Source organism: Kogia breviceps, chromosome X (genome assembly GCF_026419965.1).
Source record: "Kogia breviceps isolate mKogBre1 chromosome X, mKogBre1 haplotype 1, whole genome shotgun sequence".
NCBI lineage: Eukaryota > Metazoa > Chordata > Mammalia > Artiodactyla > Physeteridae > Kogia > Kogia breviceps.
Window position 1 is genome coordinate 121,069,199 of NC_081330.1, and position 16,581 is coordinate 121,085,779.

General features: G+C 42.8%; 1 protein-coding gene across 9 annotated transcripts in view; it reads right to left on the reverse strand.

Annotated features, from left to right (window-relative positions):
• Positions 1-16,581, reverse strand: part of REPS2 (RALBP1 associated Eps domain containing 2) — a 237,995-nt gene that overhangs the window by 116,036 nt on the left and 105,378 nt on the right. For all 9 annotated transcript variants that reach the window (XM_067023194.1, XM_067023190.1, XM_067023191.1 and 6 more), the window contains 3 exons: positions 10,218-10,356; positions 4,855-4,918; positions 2,719-2,861 (listed from right to left, as the gene is read on the reverse strand). In XM_067023194.1, the coding sequence (XP_066879295.1) occupies positions 2,719-2,861; positions 4,855-4,918; positions 10,218-10,356 (346 nt within the window). The remainder of the gene's footprint in view (positions 1-2,718; positions 2,862-4,854; positions 4,919-10,217; positions 10,357-16,581) is intronic.

Below are 16,581 nucleotides of genomic sequence, written 5' to 3' on the forward strand. Positions count from 1 at the left end.
GATTTATAACAATGAAATAAGAATCACATTATGGGTTTCTTCCAACATAGCACAGTGACAGCAGCTGTTAGCTGGATAGCTGAGTGGATCAGCATAAGAAAAACCATGGTACCTGGTAAGCTAACACTGAACACTCACACTATTTCTTAGAAACAGATTCTGTTTCATCACTTTTGTCACAAAGTAAGTAAAAAAGAAATGTCTCAACAACTAGGAAAATTGTCAATATTCCGAAGAGGAAAAGCAGACTGGGGTAGACAGTAAACAGAAGCTACAAATCAAATTTGTCAAGACCAGCTATTAAGAAATCAAAATTTTAATGCCATGTTTAAAAACATTTTTTGAATCAAATGTTAAAAATGGATTGGCAGGGACTTCCCTGGTGGCACAGTGGTTAAGAATCACCTGCCAACCTAGGGGACATGGGTTCGAGCCCTGCTCCAGGAAGACCCCACATGCCGCAGAGCAACTAAGCCCTTGAGCCACAACTACTGAGCCTGTGCACTAGAGCCTGCGAGCCACAACTACTGAGCCTGCGAGCCTAGAGCCCGTGCTCCGCAACAAGAGAAGCCACCGCAATGAGAAGCCCGCTCGCAGCAACAAAGACCCAACACAGCCAAAAATAAAATAAATAAATTTATTTAAAAAGATAAAAAAGCACAGAGAAGACCCAAAAAGTCCTGGCCATTTTCTTGAACCGAATACAGAAATAAACAAGGGTGATAAACCATTTAAAAGTTAACTACTAAACCCTTAGGGTTTGCCTAAAATATACTATCACTAAGTTTGATGGGCTTTTATGAGGTCTCTCATGATTTCTGTTAGAACTATTTAATTATTATTTAAGATTAATCCCACAAACTCTGGAAATGATGTGCAATTTTTGTTTAACTGAAGGGTATATGATGGATTCTTCTTCAGTTGTTTCTATATAAATGCATGCTCCATAAAAGGCCATTAAGAAATGGGGGAGGGACTTCATTCAAAATGAAGGGAGATGCTCTTGACTGAGGATCTATTTTTTAGACTCTTCTGTACTGCGTAAGCAAGGTAAAAGCAGCCATTTGCAGCAGTAAAGGATTCAAGAGGCTATTTCTGTTTTGTTAATACACTTTTTGCTCAGGGCTTTCAGACCTTTAAAAATTTCATCAGTGACTTTTGAAACAGTCCGTGAAACACCTGAACACCTACAAAGTGACACCTCAAATAGGGAGTCATGACACCCAGCCTAGGTTCCATAGCCACACCACATAAGAACAAGGAAAGAGCATTCCTCAAGACCCCAAACAGGAAAGAGCGGGAGGAGAGAGACAGAGACAGAGACAGGGACACAGAGAGAGACACTAAAGAGGAAACAGAGCAGTGTGTCATGCTGCCCAACTGCAAACTAGTTCCTGGTGACCCCTGAGGGTCTCCCCCAGCCTGTAAGGAAGGGGAACACGCTGGAGTTACTGCCCGCTGGAGTCAGAAAGCAGCTGCTATTAGCAAAGTCCAAGCTCTGAAACAAGTCATAGCTTTTGCTCTCTGAACCCTCCCCTTTGTACATTTTCTGAGGGCCTCTGGGCAAGATCCCAGAATGGGTCATGCTTCCCCCAACATGTTCACCGGTCCCTGGCACCAGCCACATACTTAGTCTCTTCTTTGTGGTTGAGCCTCCACCCCGTCACTACCTAACACAGAATGACAGACTTTTTATTTAAGCGTCAGAGACCCGAAGACTGACTTAGATAAGTCATTGGGTACTTTGAATCTAGTGCCGTTATGAGGAGGGGACAAGACAAGATAATCTAAGGCCTTTCCAGATCTAACCACGAAATTTATGATCTGCTCATGACTAATCACATTTTCTTTAGACACTGGTTCCCTCCTGCCAATAATCATCAGTGACTAAGCTCTCATGTTTTAGAGGCCCTCTCTAAAAAGTGAGAAAGGCTGTTGAAAGCACCAGCTATTTCTGGACCCTTTCGATGGAGGCTATACTTCTGTAAATAATAGAATTCACATCAGAAATCAGCGCACTGCCTTTGAAAGGGCAAGAGACACTATTCACTTTTTCAATCTTCCAAAGAAGTTAATACAAAGGTTGGACTCACCATGACTCTTTCCTATTCAAAGGATTTGGGGGTAACTGTTTTAGTAATGAGAAAGACAAAGAGAGCTCGATTCTAACTTTCTGGCATGCTAGAATGTTCTATATCTTTATCTGATTGCAGTTACATGGGTGGATACATATTTTAAAAATCGAGTGTACATTTAAGATCGGAGCCTTTCATACATTTCACTGCATGTAATTTTTAAACTTTTTCATTAGGCACAAGACTCCTAGTCCATTCCATTGCCCAAGGCCACTCAGGGACACCAGGATGGGCCTAAAGACGGCAAGTCAGCATTGGCTCTACAGGAAGATCTTCCTCTTAATTTTTTATCAGCTGGGGATTCAGTAGTTGCCTGGTCCACAATTTTTCATGAAAGGGTTAAGTGACTTTGGTTCAAATCCATCCAGACAGTACTAGAATGGAGATAAAAGATGACTCACATTTGCTAGATCATCCCTATGACTCACATTATAAGTTGTGAGAGTCTAATATCAGTTAACTAACAGTAACTGTATGCACAAAGGACTCCTCAAAGTGTCTGGACAACATCTTAAACAACAACACTCTCTTCCAAGGTCTGGAAGGAAATGTCTAAGGTTTAGGATTTAGGATAAGGCATTACCTGCTTGCAGGTACTCCGGCTGCAGAGTTGGAGGCAGGCCCTCAGGCAGTGGGTAGCCGTTCTTCCGGGCCACAATGAGATGAAACGCAGCACAGAACTCCGGCAGGCTCAGGGCTCCATCGCAGTCAGCATCGCTCAGTTCCCTAAGGATAGCAGATGTTATGAGCGCCTATAACACGGGGCTCAGAGGGAAAGTTACTCAGCCTCAAACATGCAAACACGACTCCCAGGCTCTCTGGTGGAGGCCCTGCAGGGTCCCCAAACCCATATAGAATCTCAGGGGGCCACACGGAGGAAGAAAAATCGACACCATTAGCATGAGTGGCACTTTATAAATAAAAATTGAAATTCTTCAGATTCTCCAGTAGAACTGTTTTACAACAGAGTACACAAGTAAAAAAAACTATGGCGCACGAAAAGGCAAACGATGCCCACAATTCACACACAGTAAATGCGCCCCGGACGACGTGGTGCTCAAAACAGTCAGAGGAAGGGCTGGCCCTGCCCTTTCACTGGTGTCCTGGCCATTATTCAGTTACCCAAGCTCAGATACAAGCACTTCATTTCTCAGCTTTAAGGAAAAACCCTGAACTTTTCAAGTCGCAAATGTTGTATCGAAACTTTGCTTGAGAATTCCCTCCTGGGAAAACACAAGTAAGCTCAGTAAATACTGGTTGAATTATGTTTTCAGATAAAACTAGCAACTAGGGAAGGCTGGAACCAGATGAGATAGAAAGGAAGAAAGGGAGAGGCTTGAAAAGGCTTATCTTTGCTTCAGCCGTTGTTTCCCACTGAAAAGCAGAGACCTATCTGCCAAAGTAACTAAGACCCCATAAGCTCAACCAGTCTCTTAGGTGTACAGAGACGAGTACGCTTCTGTTTGGACAAGCAGAGCGAGAAGGCATATACAATCATAGTAGAAAGGGGGGTTACTATTTGAAAGAAAAACCATGGAAGGTAAGCTCTGGAACTTTCCTTTGGAGCCTTCACATCCTTGTCCCCCTTGAATATTCAGAAAGCACCAGCTCCCCAAGGTGAGGAGCCAGGGAACTGTTTCAAACACTGGGTGGAGAGAATCCGACAAAGCTTACATGGATACGTCTCGACAAAAAGATAGAAACCCTCATGCCGATAATGTTAACACTGGGAATTCTGCCAAAACAGACTGTATTCTTTATAAAATGATAGTTTCTCTTTTTTCCTAGCTTTAAAGCCTAATAAGGCTTGCCTTTTTTTTTTTTTTTTAATGCTAGAATATATTGCCGAAAAACCGAAATTCAGCTCAGGATCCCAGATACAGTGGCATTCACAAGTGTCAGTGTGGAATAGTTTTCCAATATGATGCACAAAACATGACAAGCAATTTTAAACTCCATTATAATTTTTTTGTAAATCCTCATGAAAAAAAATTTTACATAAATATTCCAACACTTTAATTATATATTTATCACAGGGTGGTCTCCCACCCAGTCTTGAGGAAGAAGAGCCCACACGCAGTCGCGAGTTTACAGAGGTACGGCGCGTTTTCATAAATGCAAACAGAGCCATCTGGACCAACGAGCACAGCCTTTCTGGAGCCGGGGATGGAGCCGGCACAGCAGCAAAGCACCGGGCACGGCACATGTGCAAGTCTGAACCAGGGCCCAGCTGATAAACACCAGCCAAATTTATGAAGCTCAGAGGCAGCAGAAGAGTCAAATTTAACTTAATTCCAAAATATCTGTGGAACTTCTGTTCACCTGGCCTCATAAAATATTATAAAGAATAGCTTTTCAAGGTTCTCTGGTCACTTACACCACATCAAATAGAAAAATCTGAAAATAAAACACACAAGATGGAAATTCTCATATGCTCACACAAGTGCTTAGACTGAAAAGGCATCTAGGTGAGGATAATAATTAGGAAATTGCTTTTTAAATAAGAGCTAAAACAGTGTGTAGTACGTGCCAGACACTATTCATTGTGCTTTTCATATAACTTGCTTAATCTTCACAGCAACAATAATCTAAGTTCTTTTCATTCTCTTAGTCTGTTTTTTAAAAAATTCAAAAGATTAGATTTTTAAAATGCAAAAGTAGGAGCTAAGGGATGGCTATGGATAACAGTATGATACTATGAGGCATTAACTGTACTTACCATATATAGGAGAGTTCTGGAATGGAAAGCTTTGATTTGGTGAAGAAGTTCTTGGCCACAGAACCTGTCAAGAGCCATTGTTTAAATAAATCATGAATTACTTATCTAGAGCAGCTTTTATATTTATGTGTAAATGAATCACCATTTTTTTCATTCAGCAATTCCTACCATATAACCACAAATATAACAATTATTCATCAAAGCAACTACGAATTGTGTGGCTAAAAGCAACATACAAAGGGCTTTTAAAAGAGTATGTAAATTAGAATAGGGCAAAAGAACTAACGACAAAATACTTATTATGACATGAAAATTATATGAATTCCTTCTTCGTATTTCCAAAAATCTGCAACATTTACTAAATATTCAAAAGATAACTATCAAAATTTTCAAAGTAAAAATCTGTCGAGCACTTTTAATGAACGGATGCAAAAGTAATACACGATCATGGTAGGAAACAGCAAAAAGAAGAAAAACTAACACCATTAATCTCATCATACTAGAGATAAGACAGACATCTTGGGAAAGCGTTTCAGTAAGATTTAAGATCTCTTGGTGGCTCTTCAACAACCGTATCCAGGAACCGCTTGCTACTTTCTTTATTCATTGCAAATTTACCAGTATCAATGGAAAGCAGGTAATCATTCCATTTTACATGTTACATAGCTTCAAGTCCCAACTGCACTTAAAATGTTTAGACCCAATCCTTACTGAGATTGAAATTTTTTTGCTTTCTGCTCTCACAACAGTTTCACAATTCAAAAGCCTCAAGTCTAATACAAAGAACACTCAAATCAAAGCCCTAAACTCTATTCTAAACTGATAAAGTCAAAAGTCTTTCCTTAGCCATCACGAGACTTCTAACTGGCCTTGAAGCAAAGGATTATAGTGGACCGTAAGGCAGACTTATTTTCCTTTGATAGAAGAAGGATCAAAGACAAAGTACCCTATAAACGAATGAGCCTTTTCCCCAAGAGCATCCTGGAAATAATGCTGACACAGGACTGTTGGCCATCCATGCAGCCTCCTTTTCTTGTCAAACATTTGTCAGAAATGTCTTGAAAGCCCATTTGCCAGCTATTTTATACATAGAAAGGCATTCTCCCCTAATCTCATTCTTCTTTTTCCCTCCTGATCTCCTTTCTTCAAAGTATAATAGGCTCAAACCCACAGCTAGAGACCTGGCCTGGCCTTCACACAGTAGAGAGAGACCATCGGCCCACAGTGTCCCAGAGTGGTTGGGTGGCGCCCACAGGGAAGATGACGGCTAACGAGGCGAGAGAAGGAGCACTTGATCAAGCCCGAGTGCTCCCTCCTTCGACGCTGACAGAAGTTCAAACGGGGAGCTGGAACCCTCGCCCCAGCCCCACCGCCAAGCAACAGAGAAACCCCAAACAAGCCTTTCCTTGCTCTCTCCAGCCATTTTCAGATCAACCTGAGAGCCACATGTGGGAAAGAAGAGGTAGAAGGGAGGCTTAAAAGCTGTCAGCAGTCAAAGATCAAAACCATGAATCCAGACATTTTCTTAGGGGTCTCTCAGCCCAGTAAACTACAGCTACCCACAGCATTGATCCATCAGTGACTGAATGTTAATACGTCCAATATATACAGATCTTAAAAAAAAAATAAAGACCAGTAACCCACTGTAAAGGGGGGTTGAGCTATGAGAGTTCAAAGAAATAGATGCAACTGACTCTTAATCATATTGCAAAAAAAAATGTTCAACCTTGTTCGTGAGACATCTGTAAGTTAAAGCCCACAAAGACATGATTTCTTGCCTATCAGATGGGAAAATACAAAAGTTCAATAACGTGTTTTGATAACAAGACTATGGGAAAATAGGCACCTCATACAATGCTGGTGGGGTGACAAAATGGCACAACCCCAAAGAAGGGGTGTTTTGCAAAATCACATGTGACCCAGTAATCCCACTTCCCAATTACCCAAGGATACACTAACAAAAATATAAAAAGACATATGCAGAAGGCTATTTACAAGAGAAATACTTGCAATAGCAAAGGACTAGAAGTAATCCCAATAAAGAACTGGCTGAATAAATGACTGCACATTCACACAATCTATAAAAGGAAACAAGAAATATCTCTACATACGACTACAGAGTAATCACCAGAATATACTGTTAAGTGAAAAAAGGAAGGTGGAGGAAAGAGTAAGTAGTATGCTACCACTTATCTAAGAAAATATGGAGATAAGAACACACACACACATATAGAGAGATATGCGCATACACATATTTGCTTCTATTTTTAAAATCAGACAAATAAGCCATTAAACAAGATGTTTACCTATAGGAACAAGGAAGGAACAGGGTAGAAGAGATAGGGACAGGAACTAGACTTCTTTGAATGTAGCTTGTTTTGTAGACTCAACTTTAGGACTGTGTTAATATTTTATATAAGTAAAAAATTAAATTTTAAGAACACAATCCCTAAAAATTGAAATCAAAACAAATAAAACTGAAAAGCACAAAGCTGGAGAACTCTCACTATCCAATTTCAAAAGCTTACTATAATAATCAAGACAGTGTGGTATTGGCATTAGGCTAGACATACAAATCAGTGAAATAGAATTGATAAAGAAATAAACTCTCACACTTACAGTCAGTTGAATTTTGACAGGGAACCTAAAACAATTAAATGGGGGAAAGAATAGTTTTTTCAACAAATGGAGCTGGGACAACTAGATATTCACATGCAAAAGAATGAATTTGAACCCCTACCCCATATCATATGCAAAAATTAACTCAAATTGGACAAAAGACCTAAATGTAAGACATAAAACTGTAATATAGGGAATTCCCTGGCAGTCCAGTGGTTAGGACTCTGCGCTTTCACTGCCAAGGCCCGGGTTCAATCCCTGATCTGAGAACTAAGATCCCACAAGCCACCCGGCACGGCCAATAATAATAATAATAAAACGAAACTAATATGACCTTGGATTAAGCAATGGTTTCTTAGATATGACACCTAAAGCACAAGCAACAAAAGAAAAAATAAACTGAACATCAAAATTAAACTTTTTTGCTTCGCAAGACACCATTAGGAAAATAAAAGGACAAGCCACAGATTGGGAAAAAAATATCTACAAATCATATGTCTGATAAGGAACCTGTGTCTAGAATACACAGAGAACTCTTTCCACTCAACGATTTTTTTTTAAAAATGGCAAAGTATCTGAATAGGCAGTTCTCCAAAGAAGATATACAAATGGACAGTAAGAGCATGAAAAGATGCTCAATGTCATTCTTCATGCAGAAAGAGATACCACTTCGCATCCACTAGGACGGCTACAATCAAGAGATAAAAACAAGTGTTGGCAAGGATGTGGAGTAAGACACTACTGGTGGCAATGTAAAATGGTGCAGCCGCTTTGGAAAACAGTCCGACTGGTCCTCAAATGGTTAAATACAGAGTTATCCTATGATCCAGCAATTCCACTCCTAGGTATATATCCAAGAGAAATCAAAACATACATCTACACAAAAACTTGTACACAAATGTTCACAGCAGCATTATTCTTAACAGCCAAAACAACCCAAAAGTCAATCAACTGATGAACAGATAAATAAAATGTGGTCTATCCATACAATGGAATGATATTCAGCCATAAAAAGGAATGAAGCTCTGGTACATACTGCAACATGGATGAACCTTAAAAACATTATGCTAAGTGAAAGAGGTCAGACACCAAAAAACACTTATTATACAATTTCATTTATATGAACAGCCCAGAACAGGCAACTCTACAGAGAGAGAAAGTAGTTTAATGGTAACCTAGGGCTGGAGGGTGGGGACAGCAGGAATGGGGAGTAAATGCTAATAAGTAGGTAGTTTATTGGTGGGAGATGCTCAAAATCTAGATTGTGACTATACTACACTAAAAACATTGAATTGTACACTTTAAATGGGTAAATTTAGAGTATGTAAATTACATCTAAATAAAGATGCTTTCTAAAAAGGGACGTCAACTAATTGCAATGTATGAACCTCTCCTGACCTTGATCAAACTAAACTTTTAAAAAAGGCATTTGTGAGACAATTGGGGAAATCTGAACAAGACTTGATATTAAGTAATTTGTGGGATTTTTTAATGTGCTGATGAGTTGTGGTTATGTTTTTAAAAGAGGCCTTATCTTTACAGATACATCCTGAAATATTTTCAAATGAAATAGTCTGGTAATTGCTTCAAAACCACCCAGGCTCAGAGACGGTATAAATAAAACCAAATTGTGAGAGCTGAGTGATAGGTACATAGGAGTTTGTTATACTAGCCACGTGAGTTGTGTCTGTATTTGAAATTCTGCAAAATGAAAAGGTTAAAAGAAAACAAAAACATTCCTAAGAGCTACCTATTTGTATTTGGCTAAATATCTGCATACAATGTGAAGAAACTCACTTAAGCAGTGGGTAAAGTTAGCAAGTGGTCAATAAATGCAATCTGGGTTTCTGCTTTTTTTAAACATCATGTTGTCAACATTAATTTTTTGTATCTACAATATTCTGCCTTCAAATAAAGCCATTACCACCAACCGGAAAATGATATCTGCGTTTATACAGGTATATTTCAATAACACACCTTATTTCACGAGAGAAAATCAATCTTAGTCCACACTGTGATATGTCAGGTTACAATTATCAAGGACATATTGTTATTCTTCACAATTGAAGTATAAAAAGAAAGTTTTATGAATTTGTCTTCCAGACTCTACTATTTCACTGTTTGTTTAGTCTTCAGCCGGGTGAAATGTAGGCATGTAGGAATTAAATCAGTTCCTCTCAGCTTGAATTTTGCATGAGAACTCAATAGGAATATGTATTTCTGAAGATAACCCAAAAGAACTAACATGTGGACATAAAAATGCTGGCCAATTTTCCTCCCATATTTTCTCTCAGAAAAACCAGAGGAGAAAGACTGCAGCCAAAGAAAACGAACATGAACTTGAACTCTAAGGTGTATATAACATAAGGAGACCTGTGACAGCAACTCTTTGGGAGGCTACACTATGTCCTCGCTGTAACACCAACATAATGAGTACGCAATTAAAGGTGCGACACTCGTTTCAGGAGATGTTCCAGCTAATAAGGCACAGGATCTGAACCAGGATGCTCCAAATTCCCATTTAACGCTCCTTTGAAATGGAAACATAACTTTCCCAATACCACTGCCAAGTGTTTTTCTGCATGGTTTATAGTTGATGAGACATTCAACCTCAGAGACAAACAAACTAAAATCATAGAAGGTTGTTGTACTCATTTTGTGTGGACTATTTCTCAAGATGGGCGCTGTTATTTACGTGAGACAGTGAGCTGGGACCCGTGTTCTCACCCGCCAGAGTTTGTTACCTGAAATGAAGGAACTCGGATCAGGCTGAAGGGACCGGAACTGGTTGACATAATATTCTCGCTGCTCTTCCGTTATCCTCCAGGGTTCGTCTGGGTAACTACTGTTGTTATCCTGCAGTTCTCTCTCCACTGAAAAGGACTTTAAAAAGAAATCAATAAGCAGATGCTCACAGAATCTGTCTTTTGTGAAACGAAGTAGAACTATTAAACCCGAGCATTAGAATTATCTTTTTCCTCGAGAGAATGAATTTAAACACCTCGTGACTAGAATTTAATGGGAATGTAAACTTCTGAAGGTCAGACATCACGCTTTATACCTTTCTTTTGTATTTCCCAAAGCTGTTAACAGGACTGAGCATGAAACATTGAACACTTGGGTGACTGACGAAAGATTTTCCAATGTGATGAAGGGGAAAAAAATACAATCGTTCTTTTCTTCAAATATTCACCACATTTTGATCCTTTCAGATTAGTTGAGTAGATAGTAAGATAATCTAGATTCGTTTTAAACCATTTTTTTAAAACCTAGTAACAGCTATAACCACGCCATCTTTTTTTCTGAGGCCTTCCCGTTGTATAAATCTGGGAATCAAAAGCTCCGAATCAAGTCCCACGTCCCCAGGTCCCACCTGAGTGGCAAGTCAGGATCACCAAACCTCTCCTTCCACATTTGTGAACTGGGGGTTCTACTTAGTAACAGAGCTGAGTGCAAAGATGGGCTGTCATGGTACCACAACAAACAGGGTAACAAGGGGTGCATCCGAACTGCCACTAGGGGGCATGCAAGCCAAATCTGAGAATCTAAGGATACAGAGAAGCAGAGTAGCAGTGCAGAAGAAAACAGCTCTGCTAAGCAATGGGGAAAGCAGCAAAAATGGTGATTCTGGAAGGAGCAGCACAGGGCTTTGTTGCATCCCTCCCATCTACCCTAAGGCTAAGGTGCTACTTGCCAAGGGCCACCTTCATGGAACTAAAGGGTGAACACAAGGAAGGTGAGCCTTTCAGACAAAAGGAGACTAGGAAAGAAGGGGAGACGTATTACTGCTAATACCCATCAAGGTGCCTGCTTCTGAATGAACACACTACCAAGGAATTAATCATTAGGAGGGTATTCTACTCACCATCCCCCGAAAAGACAGCAGACCATGTCTGCCCCCTGCCTCAACCTCCCCAACAAACACACACCACATTCTGGAAGTAACTCTTCCCAGGAATACTTGGCTCTCCTCTGATGCCATTCAGAGAAGAAACAACTCTGTAAAAAGTTTGAGCTGTGATATGACCTTGAGATGCCATCTTTGAAGTTTGCATACTAGATGAGTTTCCACTAAATCTAAATCAAACTGTTTTTAAATGCCCTGAAAGTCACTATCCAGTAGTTAATGTCTTAAATTCATAGAGTGTTTTGAAATTTACAAAGCATTTCATACACCCCTGTCTCACCTGAGCACCTCAAACATTTCAGAGGTAGACACAGCAGGTATTAGTATGCTTTTCCCAGATGAGGAAACCGAGGCTCAAAGAGCTTAAGGGACATGCCCATATCCTTCACTGAACCCCTGCAGTCAGCAAATAAGTGCCCACTTTTTTTTAATCTGTTGCCAAAATCTCCATGCCAGGTATTGGCTGCTGCATTCCCTGGTGTTGACATGGAAGCTTCTATTCCCCTAAAATGCACTCTCCTTCCCACCTGGAACCGAAGCTGCCATACCCAGGCGTTCTTGGAAGTGTCATCCCATAACCATCTGCTCACCCTATTTCCTCTCCCACATTACTTGATCCCTGAGTGGCATCAGTGGTCTCTTAGCAGGTCTCAAGTCTAATCTGACAGCAGGAATCAGGAATGGACAGGAGAAAGTGACTGATTCCTCTGCTTAAAAGCTTTCAGGGTGACCTATTGCCCAATAAAACAAATCCCCCTCCTCCACCTGGCTTTTAGGGCCCTTATAATCCAGCCTCCTCCTTGGTCACTCAGAGCAGGCTTCTGATAGCCCACATGTTCTCTCCTCATGGGCCAGGTTTGCATCTTCTCCCCAGACCACCCTTCCTCTGATCCCAGCCCACTCAAATCCTACCCATCCTTAAGTCCCATGGTCCCGAAGGACTCTGTGACGTACCTGCCAGGCCCACAGCCACCGCAGAGGCGCTATCTGCCCCCACCCCCCAGCTCGGCTTGGCTACGAAGATGGGTCTGGAACCACATATGCACAGCGGGCCCACCTCATGCCCAGTCTCCCCCAGCTGAGTCCAAGTAAGTGTGGGTGGGCTCACAGTTGCTGGCCTCTGGGATGCTCTGGCCCAGAAAGCTTTTCTCCAGCGAGAACAAGCTGGGCCAGATGCTCATTCTTGGAGATGTGGATAAAAAGTAGGAAGATCAGCAAGCAGAGAAAGCAGACCCTGGGCAGATACAGAGCGGGGCAGGGGTGTCACCAGGGAGCAAGAACTGAGCACAAGAAGAATCTGTGAGGAACGGAAGTACAGAAAGAGTCCAGGCTCAGGGTAGCTGCTGGCGGCCCAAAGGTAAACGGACAGTGAAGCAAACTCAACTAGGGCCAAGTTTGTTCATGGCACAGCAAACATGAATAACCAAGAACTCCCATTCCTGGGGACCACTGGGCCAACCCTCGCCTCGCATTTCTTGGATTCCCATGAGAACCCCAACCCCTTCCTCCTTCTCAAGAAAACTTACGCTGACAATGAGAGGTCCTGCTCCTTAAAACCAAAAGTGCCAGGACATCCCCGGTGGCGCAGCGGTTAAGAATCCTCCTGCCAATGCAGGGGACACGGATTCGAGCCCTGGTCCGGGAAGATCCCACGTGCCGCGGAGCAACTAAGCCCGTGCGCCACAACTACTGAGCCTGCGCTCTAGAGCCCGCGAGCCACAACTACCAAAGCCCGCGCGCCTAGAGCCCGTGCTCCGCAACGAGAGAAGCCACCGCAGTGAGAAACCCGCGCACCGCAACAAAGAGGAGCCTCCACATGCCGCAACTACAGAAAGCCCGCGCGCAGTGACAAAGACCCAACGCAGCCAAAAATAAATTTAAAAAAAATTTTTAAAGTGCCTTCCAACAATGAGAGAGGGCATATGAACACCAGGCAACCCATACCTGGTGTGGCCCTTCTACCAGCCTGCACAAAACATGTTGACCTACCCCCATCTCTTTCCCCTTGCTTCTCACTTCATGTTTTGAATTGATTTGATAAACCAAGTGATTTGAGCATCTTAGAAAACATGAATCCTTATTATAAGTATGCTAAGTATCACACAGGTTGAACATGTAAAGTGCTGTGCGTTAAATATCTTCATTCAGGTTTCGATCTGGAGGGCGAGAACCATATCATCTAAGCCTTCATTCTGCACACAGCCCCTAGCAGGGTCAGCACAGACACTACCCAAGTCGGGTGGGGGCCACTTATTGACGGACTCTGACAACTTCAGGGGTATGTCTTATGTTGAAAGAGATGCAAAAACACTCCTCTATGCTGCGTGTAATGAAAGAAAGCCTATGAGTCCATTTCATATTTTATTTTTTTTAAAGAACAACTTGATTTTTTAAAAATATTTATTTATTTGGTTGCACCAGGTCTTAGTTGCGGCAGGCAGGCTCCTCAGTTGCAGCATGCGTGTGGGATCCAGTTCCCTGACCAGGGATGGAACCCAGGCCCCCTGCACTGGGAGCTCAGAGTCTTGTCGACTGCACCACCAGGGAAGTCCCCATTTCACATTTTAAAGCTTGAGACCTATCAAAAGACGTCCCTGTCGGTCCCATGGTCTGATCTCTATGGAGAGGTTTCAAGTTCCTTATTCATTAAGTGAGTGATTTCAGAGACAGGTAGAAGGGGCGGATCACATTCCACATTCCCTGAAGCCGAAATATTCCAAAAGAAAGCTGATCTAAACTACAAGAAGCCAAACGGTGCGAACTTTTCTGCAGAAACACTGACCTGCTCATTCATTCATTCATTCACAAACACTTATTCAACATCACCAACATCCCAGACACTAGTCACGAGGGATACTCTGATGGTCAAACACATTCTTTTTCCCAGGAAGCCTACAGTCCAGTGAGGGAGAAAGAGGGGCAATCGCAAAACAGTGAGGTGTGAGCTGTGGTGAGAGAGGGAACGCCGGAGCTCCGTGGCTGGGAGTCGGTGCACCGACCGCCCACATCCGCATCACCTGGGGACTCATCAGAAATACAGAAGCCCAGGCCCTACCCCACACCTAGTGAATCATCAAGTCTGGGAGTGAGGCTCAGGCATCTGCAATTTAACAAGCCCTCTAGATGATGCAAAGCACACTCGAGTCTGAGAAGCAATGCTACAAAACATGCAGGGAGTTGTAAAGGAGAAACTAACACACTATTGTAAAACAGTTATACTCAAATAAATTTGTTAAAAAATAAAAAAAAAAAAACCATGCAGGCAAGGCAAGCAAAAGGAACAGCATTTACAAAGACACCTTAAAAATGCCAGAAAATAGCCATCTCCTAAAAGTAGCTTGGTTGAGCTACATACAGATGGAATGGGCTGCCAGTGCAGAGGACATACGAGTGGAGTTGCCTCAAGACGGTCCAGACCAGTGGTCCTCAACCTTTTTGGCACGGGGACCAGTTTCGTGGAAGACAATTTTTCCACGGACTTGCAGGGGGATGGGGGGAGGATGGTTCAGGCGGTAATGCAAGCGATGGGGAGCGGCCGATGAAGCTTCGCTCGCTCGCCCGCCGCTCACCTCCTGCTGTGCGGCCCGGTTCCTAACAGGCCTCGGACAGCTACCGGTCCACAGCTCAAGGGTTGGGGAGCCCTGGTCCAGACCATGAAGGTTCAGGTGCACCAGGTTAAGGGCTTTAAACTGTATCTAGAAGACAATCAGGAACCACAGATAAGTATGACACAGGCCAATGAAATAATCAGATGTGAGTTTCAGAAAGATCACTTCAGTGAGGAGAACGGAAGGAAGACTTAAAGGTCGGAAGACCAATTAAGGCCACAGCGACAACCCCGGCCAGAGGTCAAGGGGGCCCAGAGGTAGGGAGGGCTACGAGGGGAGTAAGAGAAAAAAGCCATACGGCCCCCGCCAGATGAAGGCCCATTCCAGCAGCGGGATGGCGGCTTGAGACCTCTCTGGCAGCAGCTAGGTGGCCATCTCCTCCAAACGAACCCCAAAGGCGACCGTAACAATCAAAGACCTGAAATCAGTCACCTAAGAGAGAATGTCTAATTGCAAAGACTGGAGGCACTGAGAAATGGGGGCAGGGGAACGATGGAGCCTTGGGCTTCCGAGGAGAAGCCGGAACCAGGAAGAGCCCCACCTCCATGTGCACCCAAGAAGCACCCCAGTGCCACTCCAGCTCTAGTGGTTTGGTTGGCTGGGTGGAGATTTTTGCTACTTGGTGCCAATTTTGAGCTCTACCAGCGTTTTTAAGAAAACATAAAAGGAGGGAGAGAGAGAGAGAAGAAGAGAGACAGAGAGAGAATCTTCCGCATCTGTGTGCTTAAGCCTCATACATATGGTTCATTATACAGTTTCTCTAGACACAGGAGAATTAGATTTGCTTATATTTAAAACATTCAAACCCTTGGTTTTGTTTCCAGTGAAATGCAAATATCTGGCACTGCAACTTGTTATCTCTGGGGAATACAGGCTGTTTATAATGAAAGAGACTTCAAAAGACTCATTAAAAAGTAATACTATTAATAAAATCCCAAAAGGTGACATTTACCCCTGAAGTATCTTAAAATCAAACATAGATGAAAAGTATGAATCGCAAGGAGGCACTGTCAGGGAGAACTTAAGGAGGGGGTGTGTACTGTTTCAACCACAGAACATTTCTGTTTAGACTATAACCCCACCCCGGAGGCCTCCTGTCCATGCTGCCCTTCGAGTCCAGCCGTTTCACCTGAGGGTGCGGTGCGACGATCTTTGTTCGAACAACATCTTTTTGGTGCCTTAGCGAATAAACCGTCTGGGGGAGCAAAAGCTAGGCTTGCTCTTAGCAAGCCCACAGTGACTCTGTGGGGACACCTCCCCTGCCGACGACCTTTTGGAAATAAGAACACCATGCTGCGACCACTGATCAAAGCATGATCTCATGAGCCAAGACATGAGAAGACTCAACCACCCTAAAGGGGAAGACTGGCTGACAGGCTGATGAGACTAGACCATAGCCCGCGTGATAATGAAGCTGCCTACGGAAAGATCCGGGGATTGATCCATCATGGGGCAGAGAAAAAAGAAGAGTCGGGGAAGCAAACGACAGCCGTGCTTCTGTGTGGGGTTACGGTGGTTGTCCTCTGACCGCTCACGCCCTGCATGCCTGGTGTACGGGTGACACCGAATGGCTGCCCAGCCAGTAATGACATT